Here is a 17,588-nt window from a genome sequence, read left to right on the forward strand (position 1 = left end):
TTGCTTGAACTGCTGTTACCTGGGCGCCCTAATTCCCTGACAGGGTCTGTAGATACAAATACACATATAGATGCTTTTGGAACAATCCCCATACTCTCATACTTCAAACCAGTAAGTCTATCACTCTGGTCTTCTGAATTTATTCCATCCCTTTTGGTTGCTTACCCTGCCTCCTGTGCCTCAGTACTTTCAATTCTTCTGTGAGGCACCAGCATATTTTCAGATTAATTTTGGGGTGCTTGTTCTTACTTGGCATGGAATCACAAGAGCTCTGATAAAGACCTTTGCTTCCCTTCTGTGGCCATCCTGGTCCTCTCCCTTTTGGTACATTGTATTTAATCTACCTGTTACATGAGATACAGCTGTAGATTTTGGACAGAAAATGCAGATGTTAAATACGGGCTTACTTCTTAGCTATCTACTTCGGTTCTTGTTATAGTCAGCTTGGCTACAGAAGTTTAGAGAGCTATTCAGCTGACAAATTTAGGCATCTCTAGGGTGAGCTAAATAGCTTTTCATGTTTTGTTGACTGCTAGACTATATTGGTTAGAATGGCAGTTTACAGACTGTACACATGCAGGCTCGTGCATTTACATTTGGATGTTTCAGATCTGGAGCTGTATCCCTATCATTGCCATCTCACTTATTTTTTAATCAACTTTGTTAATGAATTTAACGGCTCTATGCTATCATGCAACACTTTATGACCAAAACATCTGTTTCTCCTTGATTCCTTCTAACATCCTAGAAATCTATTATAGCTTCCACTTTTCAGCATAGAGTATGTCGTTAACAGTGTGCCTGAAGGGCAAGCAATTGTCAAGTTTCAAGAAGCAAATACTATATGAAAACAGTTTGAAGCATATAATAATCTTAGAAAAAAATGTTTTTGCATGTTTGTATAGTTATTGGTATGGATTGATTTAACATGCTGAAATTTAAAGAGGTACAACTGTAGCATGAATGAAGCCAGCAGGGTTAGTGTAATTAGAAATAGTCCATTTAATTTAAAGTTTGATGAAAATGATTGTACACAATTTATGGGAAGGCAACTCCTTAGAAATCCTGATTATTTTTTTTTTTTAAATAGTAAATTATATCAAGTGAAGCCTTTCTAAATAGTGAATTTTAAGGAGGAGAATGCAGAAAGTAGGTCCTAGAAGCTCTAAGAACAGAAGTTACAGAAGTTTGGAGGTTATAAAAAGGAAAGTCAGAGGATAGGAAGTGCTTAGTTATGAATATTGTATACAAAAAGCACTGCCAATCCCAAGGTAAATAGTAAGTGAAAAGATAGTTCTGTGATTCAGACATTTTTGAGTATTATGGTATCAGAGAGATATTTCATAATTTCCAGAAATTAAAAAATAACTCATTAAAAAATAATATAAAAAATAATAAAGTGTAAACATTAGAGAAAACACTCCTTGCTAGCATAGAAAAGAAAGAAGTTGAGATGGTATCTTGCAATAGTAGAAGTATTCCTACAGTACTTGGGCAAGGAAACAAGGCAAAGAAAAAACTGCTTAGTAGGTGTGTTCCATTTAATAAATAATGGGAATGAAATCTTGCAATGAAAAGTCAGGGTATCACATAAGCTGTAATTAAAATTACCATACAGGAACAGTGAAAGACTCTGATATTTCGGTATCAGAATGATGAATGATCAAGTGTTGCCACATTTCTTCTGCAAATTTTATTGTGTGTTTTTTTCCTTAATCTCCCAGGTTATGGGCTTTTGTTGATTTTTTTTTTATTTTTTGTAAACTCCATCTGAAGAGATCCTTTTCATGAGGACTTCTAAGCTCAGAAGTTTATTCACATCTAGAGTTGGATGCAGTTAACAGATAGTTCCAAAACTGTGACCTGCTGGTTATGGTATATGTCTTGGGACCATAGCAAAGTAGTATCATGTTGAGAGCTGCAGTCATCATTTAATACAGGTATTTCTGAGATCTGCTGCATCTGAGTCAGGTAAAATGGGACATGTAAGGTCATGAGAGATGATTTTCAGGCTGTAGAAATCCCTCTGGGACGATAATTATGTTTGCACAGAAAGAGTACCTTTAAAATACAAGAACACAGATAGACTTGAGCTGGACAGTGGGACTGGTTTCTCCCCTAAGTTCACTTTCCCTTAGAATCATAGAATCATAGAATCACCAAGGTTGGAAAAGACCTAAAAGATCACCCAGTCCAACCGTTCACCTATTCCCAACAGCTCCTACTAACCATGTCCCTCAACACAACATCCAGCCTTTCCTTGAACACCCCCAGGCTCGGTGACTCCACCACCTCCCTGGGCAGTCCATTCCAGTGCCTGACCACCCTTTCTGAAAAGTAATACTTCCTCATGTCCAGCCTGAATCTCCCCTGCCGTAGCTTGAAACCATTCCCCCTGGTCCCATCACTAATGACACAAGAGAAGAGGCTCTTGCTATAAGTTTTCAACTATTTAGGAAAATATGGTAATTACATGTGCAAGAGATCCTGAATTGCTGCAAGAACAGCTAGTATTTATTCATATAGTAAAATATATGCTGATTACTTAGACTTTTGGCCACAGTGTCAGTTCTGCATTGGCCTGTGCTTATTTCAGCTGTTCTTCAGTGGAAGACCGATCTCTGGAACAGGGATTGTGCACAATGTGAGTTATGATAACAGCTTTTGTTCTCTGTGTTTTTTGTTCTAAGATATGTAGCCCTGTATAATACATACAGACCAGTTCAAATTTTTGATACATGTTATTTCTTAAATTCTTTAAGAAGACACTGGTCTTTTTCACAACTTGGTAAAGAGTACTACAGCTTCTTCTAATTAGGCTTCTTTGTCTTGTGCCTGAAGAGAACATGAGACTATTAATGTGTATCTCAGAAAGTCAACCCAACTCTGGGCTGTATCAGAAGAGGGGAGACTAGCAGTAAGGTAGGTGGTAGTCCCACTTTGCTTTGCCTTTATGTGGCCCCACCTGGACTTCTGCATTCAGCCCTGGGGTTCCCAACATAAGAAGAGTGTGGAGCTGTTGGAGTGGGTCCATAGAAGGACTACAAGGATGATCACAGGGCAGGAGCACCTCTCCTATGGAGACAGGCTGAGGGCTGGGCTAGTTAGGCTGGAGAAGGAAGGCTTTGGGGAGACCTCATTGCAGTCTTCCAGTATCTGAGGGGGACCTACAGGAAAGCTGGAGAGGGTCTCTTTATAGGGAATGTAATGATAGGATAAGGGGTTATGGCCTTAAACTGGAAGAGGGTAGGTGTATGAGAGTGTTGAGGTGCTGGTCCGGAGAAACTGTGGGTGCCTCATCCCTAGAGGTATTCAAGGCTGGTTTGCATGGGGCACTGGACAGCCTGACCTGGTGGGAGGTGTCCTTGCCCACAGGCAGGAGGTTGGAACTGGATGATTTTTAAGGTCCTTTCCAACCCAGATCCTTCTGTAATTCTATAAACATTTCACTTCAAGAAGAAATAGAAATTACTGATTTCCAGCCACAGTTCCTTATTATATCTTCTGTTGTTCCCAGACAACATTCACCTTCCTTTTTTACTTGGAGTCCTAATTTTGTCTTTGAGAAGGCAAGATTGTTTGAGTTACTGGGATGAGAAGCCACATCACTTCTCATAATCTTGTTCATCATGTATTTCTAGGGAAGAAATATGATGTGAGAGTAGACTGAAGTATATCACCTTCAGAGGAGCTTTATTAATAAAAGTTGCATGGTTTGAATGTTCCTAGACTAAATATGAGATAACAATTTGAAAATAATGCTGATTAAATGTAAATAATCTTCAAATGTTGCATTAAAAGTACAAGGTTGAAAAATAGAAAGAAATTAGTAAGCTCTATTCAGTACTTTGAAAATGCTTTAGGTGTTAACTAGTGCTGTTTTGCTCACTTCTGGTTCATTTGTGTTACATTAGAATTGGTAGTAAAGGCAACAATTATCAGTGGACAACGCTGAAGTGCCTGACAGTGATGAAGTAAAATTTGCATATTCAATTGCACAGATAGATTCGTCATGCAGTTAGAGGCTGAATACTAAAAATTTGTCCTTTTTTTTCTTCAACAGATACAGAGTATTCGTATTACAATTTAATCTTGAAGAAAGCAGGACAATTTTTATCCAATGTCCAAATCAATCTGTTGAAGTTTGCGCTTTCCATACGGGCATATTCTCCAGCTGTTCAGATGTTTCAGCAGGTATATTTGAGGAATATATTCTCCGATCCATTTGGTGACTGATTCATGTGGTATTTTGGCTTCAGAGTAAACAATGTTTATTATTGCAGTTCAGCAATATACATGCTGGTGTTTTTGTTTTTGGTTTTTTTTGCAATGAAATCTGATCTGTATTATAAAAAGCATAATATTATGTTTTATAAGCTAGTTTTATTGTGCAGAATAATAATTTGTGCTTAATTAGATGAATAGCTTTATTTCCAGGGTGAATTTTTTTTGAATTGTTCTTTCTTAAAACTCAAGTGGTTTTATTTGTTTCTTTTTCTTTGTTGTTACATTGCTTTAAAGACTGTAATGTGAATTCAGACATTTCCCAAAGTGTGAAATTTTCAAAGCATTTAGATCTGTTATTTAGTGGAATTCTCTTCCATTGTTTTAATATTTCAGAATTTGAAAGATAGAGTAGTCAAATACTGACAGTAATTAAGATTAAAAATGCCTTTAGTACAGTCTGTGACGCCAGCCTATGGAGGACATTTCTGAACCCCATCATTGCAGAACATAAATAGACTTGCATTTTCTGGAATCCGATCACATTTAATAGATTGCATCTCACAAAGTTTGGTCTCAATCTTCTAATATTTTCCATTACTGTTTTCACATGTACACAACTTTGAATGGGTTTAATTAGAAACACAACTCAATGGCAGCTGTTATTTTAATCAGAGGGATGTGAGTTTAAGTTGAAGTGCAATCAAAGTATTCCGGTTAAGTATAATTGTTGAAATATTAGATTGCAGCTGATGAACCTCCACCAGAAGGCTGCAGTGCATTTGTGGTTATCCATGGGAAGCACACCTGTAAGACTAATGAAATTAAAAAGCTTCTGAAGAAGGCTAATAAGAGGTAAATGTAATGATTTTGTTTTAAGTGAAAAAAATACATTGCTAAAAAAGCAAAATGCATTATAGCACTTATACTTGTAGTGTTTTGGAATTTTACATTCTATATACTTCATATTCTATATACTCTATATACATCCTCATAAATCAGTGCTTACAGCATGTTTAAAATACACATTATTCCAAAAGAGTTACTTTTGGTTCTTGGATATTTTAAACACTCAGTGTTGTGGAAGTTCATTAATTACATATCAAAATACACTTTTAAAATAAAATACAGAGCTTTGCTTCTGAAACCATGGGAATATATATATATATTTTTTCCCTTTTTGTTGGTGTGAGATAGTCAAGTTTACAGTATGCAAACATACCATTTCATGCTTCAGAGTCAGTACTTCTACCAGCAGTTTTTTATGTAGTCACTGTCAATGTATTTGAGGGCTTCTGAACTGTAGGAGTGAAAGAAGAATCTGCATAAGCTGGCATAACTTTTCTTACCTTGTGCTAGACTTTGCACCTATCAAAACTCTGCAGGTTTTGTCCTGTGGAAACTAGCATCAGTCCAAAATGAGTTTCAGCCATGAGATAATGTAGAAGCTATCCAAATAAATATATAATTATGAAAGCAAAATGTTTAACCTGTATTGAAAGGAGATTTGAACCTGAGAGATAATGTAGTTGAGCCATAATTCTTGGAGTTTGATTTTGACCAAATGTAAACTGTGGGGGAAAAAAAAAATAAGAAATTACTACAGTGCCTGTATACACTGTTCTTATAAAGCAGTTTACTGCTCCTTTTAGGTGGATTCTGCAAGTTCTTCTTTCTGGAGATACTATTCCCAAATTTGCAAGATTCTAGAAAATTAGGATACTAAACAATAGAATTATAAAGTTTTAAAAGTTGAAAGAGACTACTGGGAATCATTAAATTAACTTTAAAAACTCACAGGAAAACTGAAGGGTTTTTTTTTGGTTGTTTTTCTGATTTTGTTTGGTTTGGGTTTTTTTTGCGTGTGTGTGTGTATGTACAGGTTACATTGCAACCCTTATAGCTGCAGGGACAAAATCTTATTGAACTTCCTCTACTTTTACCAAGCCCAAAAATAGCTGAATCACTCAGATATTTAGAGTTCCCAGAGCTAAACTTTTAGGAAAAAATGTTCCCCTCCAAGTAGTTTCCACTGTTATTTCCAGTTATGCTCTGGGTAGCATACGCTCAGTCACTTGTGCTGGAGACTTGGAGCTTTAGTGATATAAAAAGGGCTGTGCTCCTCCTCTGTCTTTTCTGTGTGATGTACATAATGGCATATGGGACGGTGTTCTGTCTTGCTCCTCTATCTCAGTTGTTCTTTTTCTCTGTGGCGTTTAGGACAAGTAAATTTTTTTAATGATGTATGCTCCTCCCTTTTTTATTTCAAACTATTTTTCTTCTTGCTCTTTGCTTTTTTTTTGTCTTTTGTCTGTCATAACTCCTTCAGTTAAGCCAGGTATAAGCTAGGTTTTCAGTTGTATTTTCAAGTTCCCTGTGTGGAATGGGAACATGAAGAAATACTCTGTTTTTAGGGATTTTAGATTCAAATTTCAGTGAAAGAGAAATAAGAGCTTACAGCATTATTTTGTGTAGATCCATCAGCTCAGTCGGAGGTCTAGGAAGGCTCCAGCACTTTGGACTAAGGAGAGCCCAAAAGGATAAGGTCTACGTGTCAAGGTCAACATTTTATTTCAGCCATTCCTTTATGCAGCAGCCACCATGATTTGATTTATGTTATGTTCCAGTGGGCTGCGTGGCTCTAATAGGAACTATTTTGTGAAGATGCAAAGGCTGCTCAGTAGCCTTGGACATTTCAAAGAAAAATCTTCAGTGGTAAAATGATTAGACTTGCATATCTTGAAAACAACACTACAATTTTTGGGGCATTTTCAGCCAAGAGCAGAAATATCTGATGCTGTTTTTGCAGCTGTCTCTACAAGTTGCCTGCAGTACTCTAGTAGCTGGCTAATGGCTGCCAGAACCCACATCCGCATTTATTTTATCATTTGTGCCTGCTGATCTTCTGTTCCTTATCTTTCAGGCAGCATTCACATGAGAGTGTCTTTTGGCAGGAAATTAATTAGCTCATAGCAGTAAGAAAACCAATTCTTCCATGGCTATTCAGTTTCAAAGAGAAACAGAATGGAGGCTTATCTTGGGTTCACTGAATGCCTTAGTCCCAAAATTACAGGTCATTATGGTAGCCTTGTGCTGTGTTATTTCACTCAGTGCTTAAGTTTTTAGTGAAGCTTGGTCGCTGTAACATGAAATGCATTCTGAAAGACTGTCAGTGAGACAGCTGTTGGTACTTACTGAGAGCAGGAATCATTCATCTCCTCTGCCTATGTGATTGGTGAAGGAAGGAGAAGCTCCCTTTATTTAGGTTTTTGGTGCCCTGTGAATGACTGCGGCAGTTGTATTCTCTTTGGGTATGGGAAGGAAGTTTCAGAAGTCACATCACTACATTTGCTTTCATAGGGACAAATCTGAATCTGTTCTTGAAGACAGCTTACTCATTCAAGAATTGTTTTAAATGTCCTGATGACACCTACTTTGCATTTCTTGTCCTGCAATGAGCAGGGGAAAGCTTACCTGACACTTCTGCAACATATGGCTGCATGCTCACAAATTTATTCTCAAGCCAGGCTCCTTCTTTGGTCTCTGCCTTGCAAATGTTGACTCTTACTGCAGCACCTACTAAGCTTACATAGGATGTCAAGGCCCTGAGCAGCTTGATACAAATTGACTCCACTTTGAGTGAGGGATTGAAACAGATGACCTCCAAAGATTCCCTTCCAATGTAAATTATCTGTGATTTTATAAGGAAGATGTTCCTAAGCTTTGCAGCACAGAAACTGTGGCATGTGGAATTCTTCTCAGACCTTACGAGTATGATTTTTGAATGAGTGTGTAGCTGCAGTACACACATTTATGCAGAATGTCTTGGGTTAGAATTTCTTGGCTTGCCTTGGGGAGATTTGGAGAGAGTTTATTGATCCTTCCAGTGTGACTGTACAAAAGCAACTTTGGAAAAAAAAAAAAAAGTGCTTATCAATAATTAGCACCTTGAGAATATTACTTAACTGTATTATCTGTTACTTCCCCACTATTTATTCAAATAACATCTGCAGTCATCTAAGAAAATATTTAACTTATTGCAGGTGCAAAAGCGTAACTTTTCTACAGTCTTGGCATTGAATGAGGAGGGTAGGTGGGCAATTAAAATTAGCAAAATGACTAAATTAAAAAAGCTTGATGATGAGTGATAACCTCACTTAGTTTCCATGTGTGTTAGCAGCTTTCTCAAACTTTGCTGAATTTCCTTCTGCTGTTTTGTTACTCACTGATTGCTCTGCATATCTCTAATAGATCTAATGTCATTTCAATTAAAATGTTCTTGCTGTAAGCAATTATTGCCCCAAATGCCGATGCTGTGCTTTTTATTTTGCTCTCTCTGTTGCAATTTGATAAAATACATTAAAGTACTTATAGTTGATGCTGATTTTTCAGTTTTTGAGACTTTAATTTGAAAAGTGGTGTTTTAAGTTCTTTTGTGAGCAACTGTGATTATTTTGAAATGGTTTTATGTAGCTCGTTCACATCCAGTGTGTGAGTATAAGCTTATCATATAATCGTTTTTCAATTTTGAAGTAGAAAAACTGCCACTGTTTTTATTTCACTTCTGAATACATAATAACACAATTATTTGTTTCTCAAATCAGGCCCAGGCCGTATCTTTTTAAAGGAGATCATAAATACCCAACTCTCAAAGAGGATGGCCCGGTTGTTGTTCTTTATGCAGAAATGGGCACAAGAGACTTTGTTAAATTCCACAGCATTTTATCTGAGAGGGCGCAAAAGGAGGAAATTGTTTATGTTCTCCGGCATTATGTTCAGGTATGCAATTCAAATTAACATTGATTCAGTAAGCTGTTAACATTCTATCTTTATTTTTCTTGGTTTTTGTTGTTGTTTTTTTTTTATAAACATGCTTTATACGTTTTTTTTTTGCATAAGCCTAAATTATGTGTACTACACGTACAAGTTCTAATTTAGAATCACAGAATCATAGTCACCAAGATTGGAAAACACCTCTGAGATCTCCCAGTCCAAGCATCCACCTATCACCAATATAGCCCACTAAACCATGTCCCTCAGTACAGTATGTATATGTTTCCTGAGCACCTTCAGGGACAGTGTCTCCACCACCTCCATTCCAGCCCATTCCAGTGCCTGGCTACTCTTTTGGAGAAGAGAGTATTTCCTGACATCCAAACTGAATTCAACTTTTTGAAAGGATAGATAACAGCAGGACAAGGGAAAATGGTTTGAGGGAGAGAAGATTTAGGTTGGATGTCAGGGGGAAATTCTTTGTTATGAGAGTGGTGAGGTGCTGGAACAGGCTGCCCAGAGAGGTTGTGGATGCCCCGTCCCTGGAGGTGTTCAAGGCCAGGTTGGATGGGGCCCTGGGCAGCCTGGTCTAGTATTAAATGGGGAGGTTGGTGGCCATGCATGTGGCAGGGGGTTGGAGATTCATGATCCTTGAGGTCCCTTCCAACCCTGGCCATTCTATGTTCTGTGAATCTCCCTTTGCACAACTTGAGGCCATTTGCTCTAATCCTGTTTCTAGTTACGTGGGAGAAGAGACTGACCTCCACTGCACTGCAACCTCCCTTACAAGTAGTTGCAGTTTGTTGTAGAAATTTTCTAGATGAAGTGGTAGACAATAAAGCTGTAAATTTGGGAAAGAAATGATGATATTATCAATCTTTTCCTCTAATCTCTGGTTATATTTCTGGAGTTTGTACACTGTATGAGGATCTTAGATGAACCTAGGTGCAGAAGGCAGAACAAATGAGTTACAAGGTTTAGAAAAATGGGAGCTAGAGTAGAAAATCAAGCTGAAAAATGAAATAATTATTTACATATGATTTTATAATTTTATATGTTCATTATAGTAAAGCAGCATGTCAAGTGTCAATGTCATTAGACAGTTTTGACATTTGTGTTCCTCAGTGTCAGTGAGGAATAGTGTCAGTATTTTAAAAACAATATTTCTGAATGTTTTCCCTATCTTACTCTTAACACAGAAACAAGACAAAACTAATTCCAGTATATGGAACCATATCATCTCCTGGTTTTGATTCTCAGAAAGTTTGTGTAATTTGTATTCCAAGTGTGGCTTTTAAATAGTGCAACTAATATAAAATTAGTCTGAAGCACCGAGAGCAATTTTTGCAGGCGAGGCATTTCAGGGCAATGAGATCTGTGGTTTGCAGATTTTTTACAGAACAGTTTGCTCACAGTAATGAAATAGAGAATTTGAGGAAGGCAAACTTAAATTCTAAGATGTGTAGGACTGTAGTTTTTACTGAACTTTTGGTTCTTTTATGTACCTACAATACTCAGTCTCCTTGCTCTTACCTGTCTATGCAAGGTGGTCCCACAAAATGCTTGTTGTCTTTTTCCCTGCACTTTCCCTCTCTATAAAACTGCCCTTCCCTGTTCCTCCTTCCTCACAACTTCCACTTTCTATTTTCGGTTCCCACTGAGACTGATTATTTTTCATTAAATGCCAGAAGAGGGAGTGTTGAAGGAAGAGAGATGGTCTTTCTGCTGTCTTTTTTTTTTTTTTATTTGCCAGAACCTGTTTAGAGAATGCAGAGCTCTCTGCATTGGGATTGGCTTAGTTGACCTGTAGAGAAAACCCCAGTGCTGCTGGAGTTTTGACTTGTGAGCTGGAGGAGTCTCAACACAAAATGTTTCTTGGAAATCACAAAATAAAGCTGAAGGGCTTTCATAAAATTCTTGTTGTGCATTTGCAAATCACCTTTTGGAAAGAGGTTTTTCCTACATTTTGGGTGAATTAGAACACTTTTTCAGAAATAACTATCTGTAGTTACCCTGTTGAACATCAGGCTTCCACTCTGAAGTTAGAAAAAGTTAGTTGTTCTTCTTGGAAAAACTGGCAACAAGATTTTGGCAGTAACACCTTGGTACAGTTTCTTAACTCTTTTGTTTTGAAGGTATCAGCCTGCTGCAGAAATAGAGAGATTCCTCCTAACATTCAAAAGTCTGGCAAAACTACAACAATATGTGAACTCTTTACTATATTAATTGTAACGCATCAATAACTGTAGAGTGCTACCAGCTCTGCTTGTTTCAATACTTCTAATAATATGTGAAGGGATTACAGCTTTGATAGCCTTTCCGTGCTCTATAGGAGATAAAATGAGTCCTTATTTTCTGTTTCTAATGTTCTCAATGCTGTCAGTGTGCCTGGAATTATTTTTTCTTTATCTACTGTTTTGTGCTTTGAATCATAAATTGAAAGATGAATTTAAGTTACAACTGTCATAACATTTTATAGTATTACATATTGTTAATCTTCTGTGGAGACAGTATTTTAAGTTATGTTTTTTTGTTCTGTTAAAATAATATCATCAAACAGAAACCACGCTCCAGAAAAATGTATTTATCTGGATATGGTGTAGAACTTGCAATAAAGAGCACAGAATACAAAGCAGTAGATGACACACAGGTTAAAGGTATGTTGTGTTTGTTTGGTTTTTTTTCTTTCATTTATGGTATCCTATCAGAGATACTATTAAAATATGCTATCATTTGTAGCTATAAAGTCATTAATCTTTTGAAGGTTATACTTGTTATATTTATTTCTTTTTACACAATGAAAGCTTACACATTAAGAACTAAGGCATTAAAATACATGGAAGCATTGTAAACAGCAGTGCTTAGGATATAGTTCATTGCTTAACCTACAATTATTGTTATCTGTTGCTGTACTTCAAAGTGTACCCCACTCTTTTTCCTTTCAATAACTACAAAACTGTTTGATCTTTGATCTGCAACAATTTTGGATGTGTTGGTATCTCTGATGAGGTGATTTTTTTCCTAAATTAGTTCAGGTTTTTCTAATTTCTAAAATAATTTTTCATTCTTCTACCTCTCTTTTGGTAAGACTATGGTTCAATAACCTTTGAGCAGCTTCAGAAGTAGATTAACTTTTTTTAAAGGAATCAGACTGTTCTCTGGCTTGTGTCCAATGTTGGAGATTCCTATTTGGCTGATAGGAGTTGTACCTTAACCACTCAATCAAACTGAGAAATGACTTTTATGGGAATTGAACTATTTAATCATAGCAGTTTAATTTATATTGAAATTCTAAACATTAGATGAACTAAATTAAAAAAAAATAAATTGAACATTGGTATGTTCTGCAAAGTGATTCATTCTGGTGCCAAAAATATGACGGCAAAGATATAAATCTAATTGAAATTGCATCTGGGAGTGACAGCTTTCTGATTATATGTTTCTGTTAACAGTTTTATAATTAGCAAGAATTATGTATCGGAGTACTTCAGTAACTTTCTTTTTTTGTACTGCATGTATGTGCTGTGTGTTCAGTAACAAATGAAACCAGAAAAGAGGAAGATGAGGAGGAGGAAGAAAGTGATGTCCAAGGATTTCTCTTTGGAAAATTAAAGTGAGTTGTCAGAAGTTATAATGGAACTCTTGCATTTGTTTCCAAAATGTGAACACCCCCCTGCCTCCTCTCTCCCATCCCCTTCTCTCTATATATAGAAGGGAAATCTGTGTGGAAAATGCTTTCGTTCTCTGTGGCTGAAAATTCTGATTAATTCGTTATTGTATGCCTTGTTAGTGTACAGATGCAATCATTGTTTAGTCTACTAATTTCAATTTATTGCTTTTAGCCTCCTGATTTTCTTCAAATGTGTGCAATAAACTATTTTCAAAGGCAGAAATTCCCTCTGAGAAACAAGACCTTAGATACAGACATGAAAAAATAGGTGTGATTGCAAAGTGAATAGTCATAAATTTCCTGGGCTTAAGGGGTGATATATTTATTTGTTAATTTGTGTTCTGCTCTTGCAGGAACTTCTGTTTCCAAGTCACAGTCTGTTAATCCAATTGATAGAAGAAATTGGATGCTACTCTCCTATTGAGATCTGTGGGCTATTTCTGGTCATTCATTGATTGATTCATTTCATGATTGCAACCATCAAAAGTGCTTCCCTTTTCCTGAAGCAGGATTGTAGGTCTTCTTTAGTGTCATTTTCTCTTATCTTTTAAAGCAAAAAGTGAACTTGTAGATATTCTCACCAAACTTTATGGCTTCCCAGAGTTTTGATCTGCTAAATTCTACCGTTTTAAAGATAAACACATTGAGATAGAAGCGCAAGCTTTCTTATCGCTTCTTCTATCTGTAGAGAGACCTTTTGCAGCAGGTTAAATCAGATACTTATGGCATATTTTTATCTGAGCTTTTTTCTTCTTGGATTGTGCTAGGTTTAGCTATACTTAGGCTCTTCGTGTTGCACTGTAGCCAATTTGTGAAGCTGTCAGATGATTACTCAGAAACCAGTGTTTCTAGGATCTTGTTTTTTCCATTTTTCATACTGGAGATGAAAGAGATGTGACAAGAATCTTTAGATTGTCCCTCAGTTATAGCCATGCCAAAGCTTATTCTTCTCTTAGCTGTGAAATATTGTCTTTCTAAGATGTTATAACTTCTGCTTATATCCATAACTGCTTGGTTATGCGAAATAACATAATTCATGATAATACATGATAATACATACCCAGAGAAGGACAGCTTCTTTTAAGTAGTCTTTACATGTGCCCAATTTTGTGTTTACATTGATCTGTAGTATAAATGATCAACAGAAACAAAGTAGCAAGCGTCAATATTCAATCTTGATTGTAGCTTGTAGCTAAGTCTAATTACTCAATTGCCTTTAATTCACAGAAGAGCTGGGGGTCTGAAGAAAAAAAAAATTATCAATATAAATTTGCGAGGAAAACAGTTAAAATCGTAATTAGAAAGTTCAAAACTAGTTAAAAGTGCTAATTCATGGAGGAATTTATAGGAGTACAAACCATGTTTGTCATTTCTACTTGTATCATTTGTGTTATAAGAAAAAAGATGTTTTCTATCTTTGATTCCCTTTTCAGTTAAGCCTGCTTTCTTTGAGGAACCTAGATTTCATTTTGATCCAGAACAACAAACTTCATATATGATTTTTTTTTTTCCTATAATGGGTAACGTTCTTTTATAAAAAGCATCCAACAGCTAAAAAAGATTTTGGGGGAAGGAACACAAAATTACTTGTGAAACTTCTTCATGTATACAGTGAGATGAAATATTATGGAAATCAGTCTTGATGCTTTAAATATATGGTTTTTAGCTACTTTTTACTTCTTGTTCTATAATCTCATGGAAGAGTCTTGAGAAATCTAAAGGAGATTGTTTGCCATTGGAAAGTCTTATCACAGGCTGAGGTTTTGCTTTCAAAGCTTCATTGCCCAACTGTTTTGGGAAAAGATCATAGAATCATGGAATCACCAAGATTGAAAAAGACCTCCAAGATCATCCAGTACAGCTGTCCACTTATCACCAGTATTTCCCCTCTAAACCATGTTCCTCAGTACAACATCTAAATGTTTCTTGAACCCCTCCAGGATGGTGACTCCACCATCTCCCTGGGAAGCCCATTCCAGAACGTCATTGCTCTTTCAATGAAATTTTTCCTAACGTCCAACTTGAATCTCTCCTGGTGCAACTTGAGGCCATTCCCTCTAGTCCTGTGTTACATAGGAGAAGAGGCCAATACCCACCTTGCCACAACCTCCCTTCAGGTAATTGCAGAGAGCAATGAGGTCTCCCCTCAGCCTCCTCTTCTCCAGGCTAAACAATCCCAGTTCCTTCAGCTGCTTCTCATAATACATGTGCTCCCAACTCCTCACAGCTTCGTTGCCCTTCTCTGGACACGCTCCAGGACCTCAGTGTCTTTCCTGTAGTGAGGGGCCCAAAACTGAACACAGTACTTGAGGTGCGGCCTCACCAGTGCTGAGTACAGGAGGATGATCACCTCCCTGCTCCTGCTGGCAACACTATTTCAGGATGCTGCTGACCTTCTTGGCCTGCTGGGCAAATTACTGGCTCATGTTTAGGCGAGTGTTGATCAATGCCCCCAGTCCATTTCTTCCGCACATTCTTCCAGCCACTCTGTCCCAAGCCTGTAGCATTGCCTGGGGTTGTGGCCAAAGTGCAGGGCCCGGCACTTAGTCTTGTGGAACTTCATCCCGTTGGTCTCAGCCCAGCTATCCAGCCTCTCCAGATTTCTGTGTAGGGCCTTCTTACTGTCAGGCAGATCGACACTTCTTCCCAACTTGGTGTCATCTGCAAACTTACTGAGGGTGCACTCAATGCCCTCATTCAGGTCATCAGTAATGTTACTGAAGAGGAAAGACCCCGATACCAACCCCTGTGGATCACCACTCGTGACCTGTCACCAGGTGGATGTATCTGCATTCACCAGATAGCCAAGTTTTTGGGCAGCTGTGCTTGTCTTCAAGTCTAAGTAGTGCCTTGCGTGCTCAGTAGCTTGATTTTGGCAGTGATGTTAATTTATGAAAGATTCTCCTGCCTGGCATTCTCATTCCCTACAGCCACTAGCTTGCTTATGTGTTTCATGGGTAATACAACAAGCTGTGTGTTACTGCACAATTCAGGTTGATTATACAGTTAATATACCATTAGGTATGTTTTATGCTGTGGTAAACTAACTGTACAGTTTAGTTTATAACAACTTTCAGTTTCATGCAGTAGATAAATCAGACATTGATGGATATCATTAATTTTATCTTCATTTTAAAACATTTTGGTATAGACAATTGCATCCTGACCTGAAAAATAATCTGAAAGAGTTTAAAAAACATCTAATTGAAACTACAAACACCATGGAACCACTAAAGGTTTGGGAATTACAAGGTATGTAGAATAGTTTTCTGTATTATCACAATGCTATTTTCCTTTATTATGTTGATGTACCAGTATTCTAATACTTTTTTTTTTTAATTAAATAAGCATATAGTTTCATTAAAAACAGTACTATATCAGGTATTTTAAAAGAACATGTTACTTCTTATGCTAGCATTATGTGGTAGAAATTGGAGGAATGTTGAATTCATTTTATGTGATGGAGGACCAATATTAGATTTACTGATTTTAAACACAGAAATGAAATTGCAGTTTTCTGATGGACATGTTATCTCAAATGTAAAGTTAGTTTCAGCTCTGATCTCTTTAGTGTCTACCTTTAAAAGCGAGTATAAGGTTTCTGTTTAGTGGTTGCCTTTTCTGTGGTGATGCTCTATAAACAGAAATGAAATTGATGCTGCAATCCAGACAGACAGCTCATACGGGTGTTGAAATTATTCAAGCTGGGAAGCTGTTTGTTCAGTGCCAGAAAAGTTGGTACTGACTTGTGAAGAGTACATTTGGGACCTTTTTAGTTGAGGTCTTCAGCTCTTTCTTTGTATGGTACACTGATACTTGTCATCCTGATGCGATTGTTTTCTCTAGTTCATTCTCAGTAGCTAATGATATTAGCTGTGTTAGCAGCTCAGCTACTTTCTGGTTTTCTTGATTTAGTTTCCAAGTAAGAATTTAACCAAATTTAACCAAAACTCCTTCAGCTGTCAGGCAAACCCTAAACACTATTCAAGAATCCAGTTTAAGAGCCATATGTTTTAGATAAGTAATTAGATTTGCTATTCATAATGAAAAACGATGCACAGAGTATTGATGTTGGCAAGGGACGTGAAAAACAATAAGAAAACCTTCTACAGGTACATTGGCCAGAAGAGACAGGCCAAAACAGGCGTACCTACTTTGGTAAATTTAAAAGGAGAACTGGCTTCAACAGATGAAGAGAAAGCTGAGGTGCTGAATGAGTTCTTCACCTCGGTCTTCACTGGTGGCCAGGATTCTAGTCTTTTTCACGTCCCTGAACCCTGCATCCCCAAACCTCTATGTGGGGACCAAGGAGGTAAATCCCTCCCCACTGTAAGGGCAGAGCAAGTCCGAGAGTGCCTCCTTAGACTGAATGAATTCAAGTCTATGGGGCCGGATGGCGTGCATCCCAGGGTCCTGAAGGAGCTGGCTGAGGTGGTTGCCGAGCCGCTCTCCATCATATTTGAGAAGTCGTGGCTGTCAGGTGAGGTCCCGGATGACTGGAGGAAGGGTCACGTCACTCCCATATACAAGAAGGGGAGCAGGGAGGACCCGGGGAACTACAGGCCGGTGAGTCTCACCTCCGTGCCTGGGAAGATCATGGAACAGATCCTCCTGGACAACATGCTCGATCACATAAAGAATGAGCATGTGATCCGAGACAGCCAGCACGGCTTCACCAAAGGAAGGTCATGCCTAACTAATCTTGTGGCCTTCTATGATGGAGTGACGGCATTGGTGGACGAAGGGAAGGCGACCGATGTCATTTACCTGGACCTGAGCAAGGCCTTTGACATGGTCCCCCACCACATCCTCATCTCCAAATTGGAGGGAAGTGGATTTGATGGGTGGACGACCCGATGGGTAAGAAACTGGTTGAAAGGCCGCAGACAGAGGGTGGTGGTCAATGGCTCTATGTCCAGGT

General features: G+C 37.8%; 1 protein-coding gene across 3 annotated transcripts in view; it reads left to right on the top strand.

Annotated features, from left to right (window-relative positions):
• Window positions 1-17,588, top strand: part of UGGT2 (UDP-glucose glycoprotein glucosyltransferase 2) — a 75,145-nt gene that overhangs the window by 5,233 nt on the left and 52,324 nt on the right. For all 3 annotated transcript variants that reach the window (XM_042839091.1, XM_042839093.1, XM_042839092.1), the window contains exons 3-8: window positions 4,064-4,194; window positions 4,967-5,079; window positions 8,829-9,003; window positions 11,558-11,654; window positions 12,532-12,610; window positions 15,819-15,919. In XM_042839091.1, the coding sequence (XP_042695025.1) occupies window positions 4,064-4,194; window positions 4,967-5,079; window positions 8,829-9,003; window positions 11,558-11,654; window positions 12,532-12,610; window positions 15,819-15,919 (696 nt within the window). The remainder of the gene's footprint in view (window positions 1-4,063; window positions 4,195-4,966; window positions 5,080-8,828; window positions 9,004-11,557; window positions 11,655-12,531; window positions 12,611-15,818; window positions 15,920-17,588) is intronic.

Source organism: Centrocercus urophasianus, unplaced genomic scaffold (genome assembly GCF_019232065.1).
Source record: "Centrocercus urophasianus isolate 14NV4802_14NV808 unplaced genomic scaffold, USGS_Curo_1.0 seq_9, whole genome shotgun sequence".
NCBI classification, from domain to species: Eukaryota; Metazoa; Chordata; class Aves; order Galliformes; family Phasianidae; genus Centrocercus; species Centrocercus urophasianus.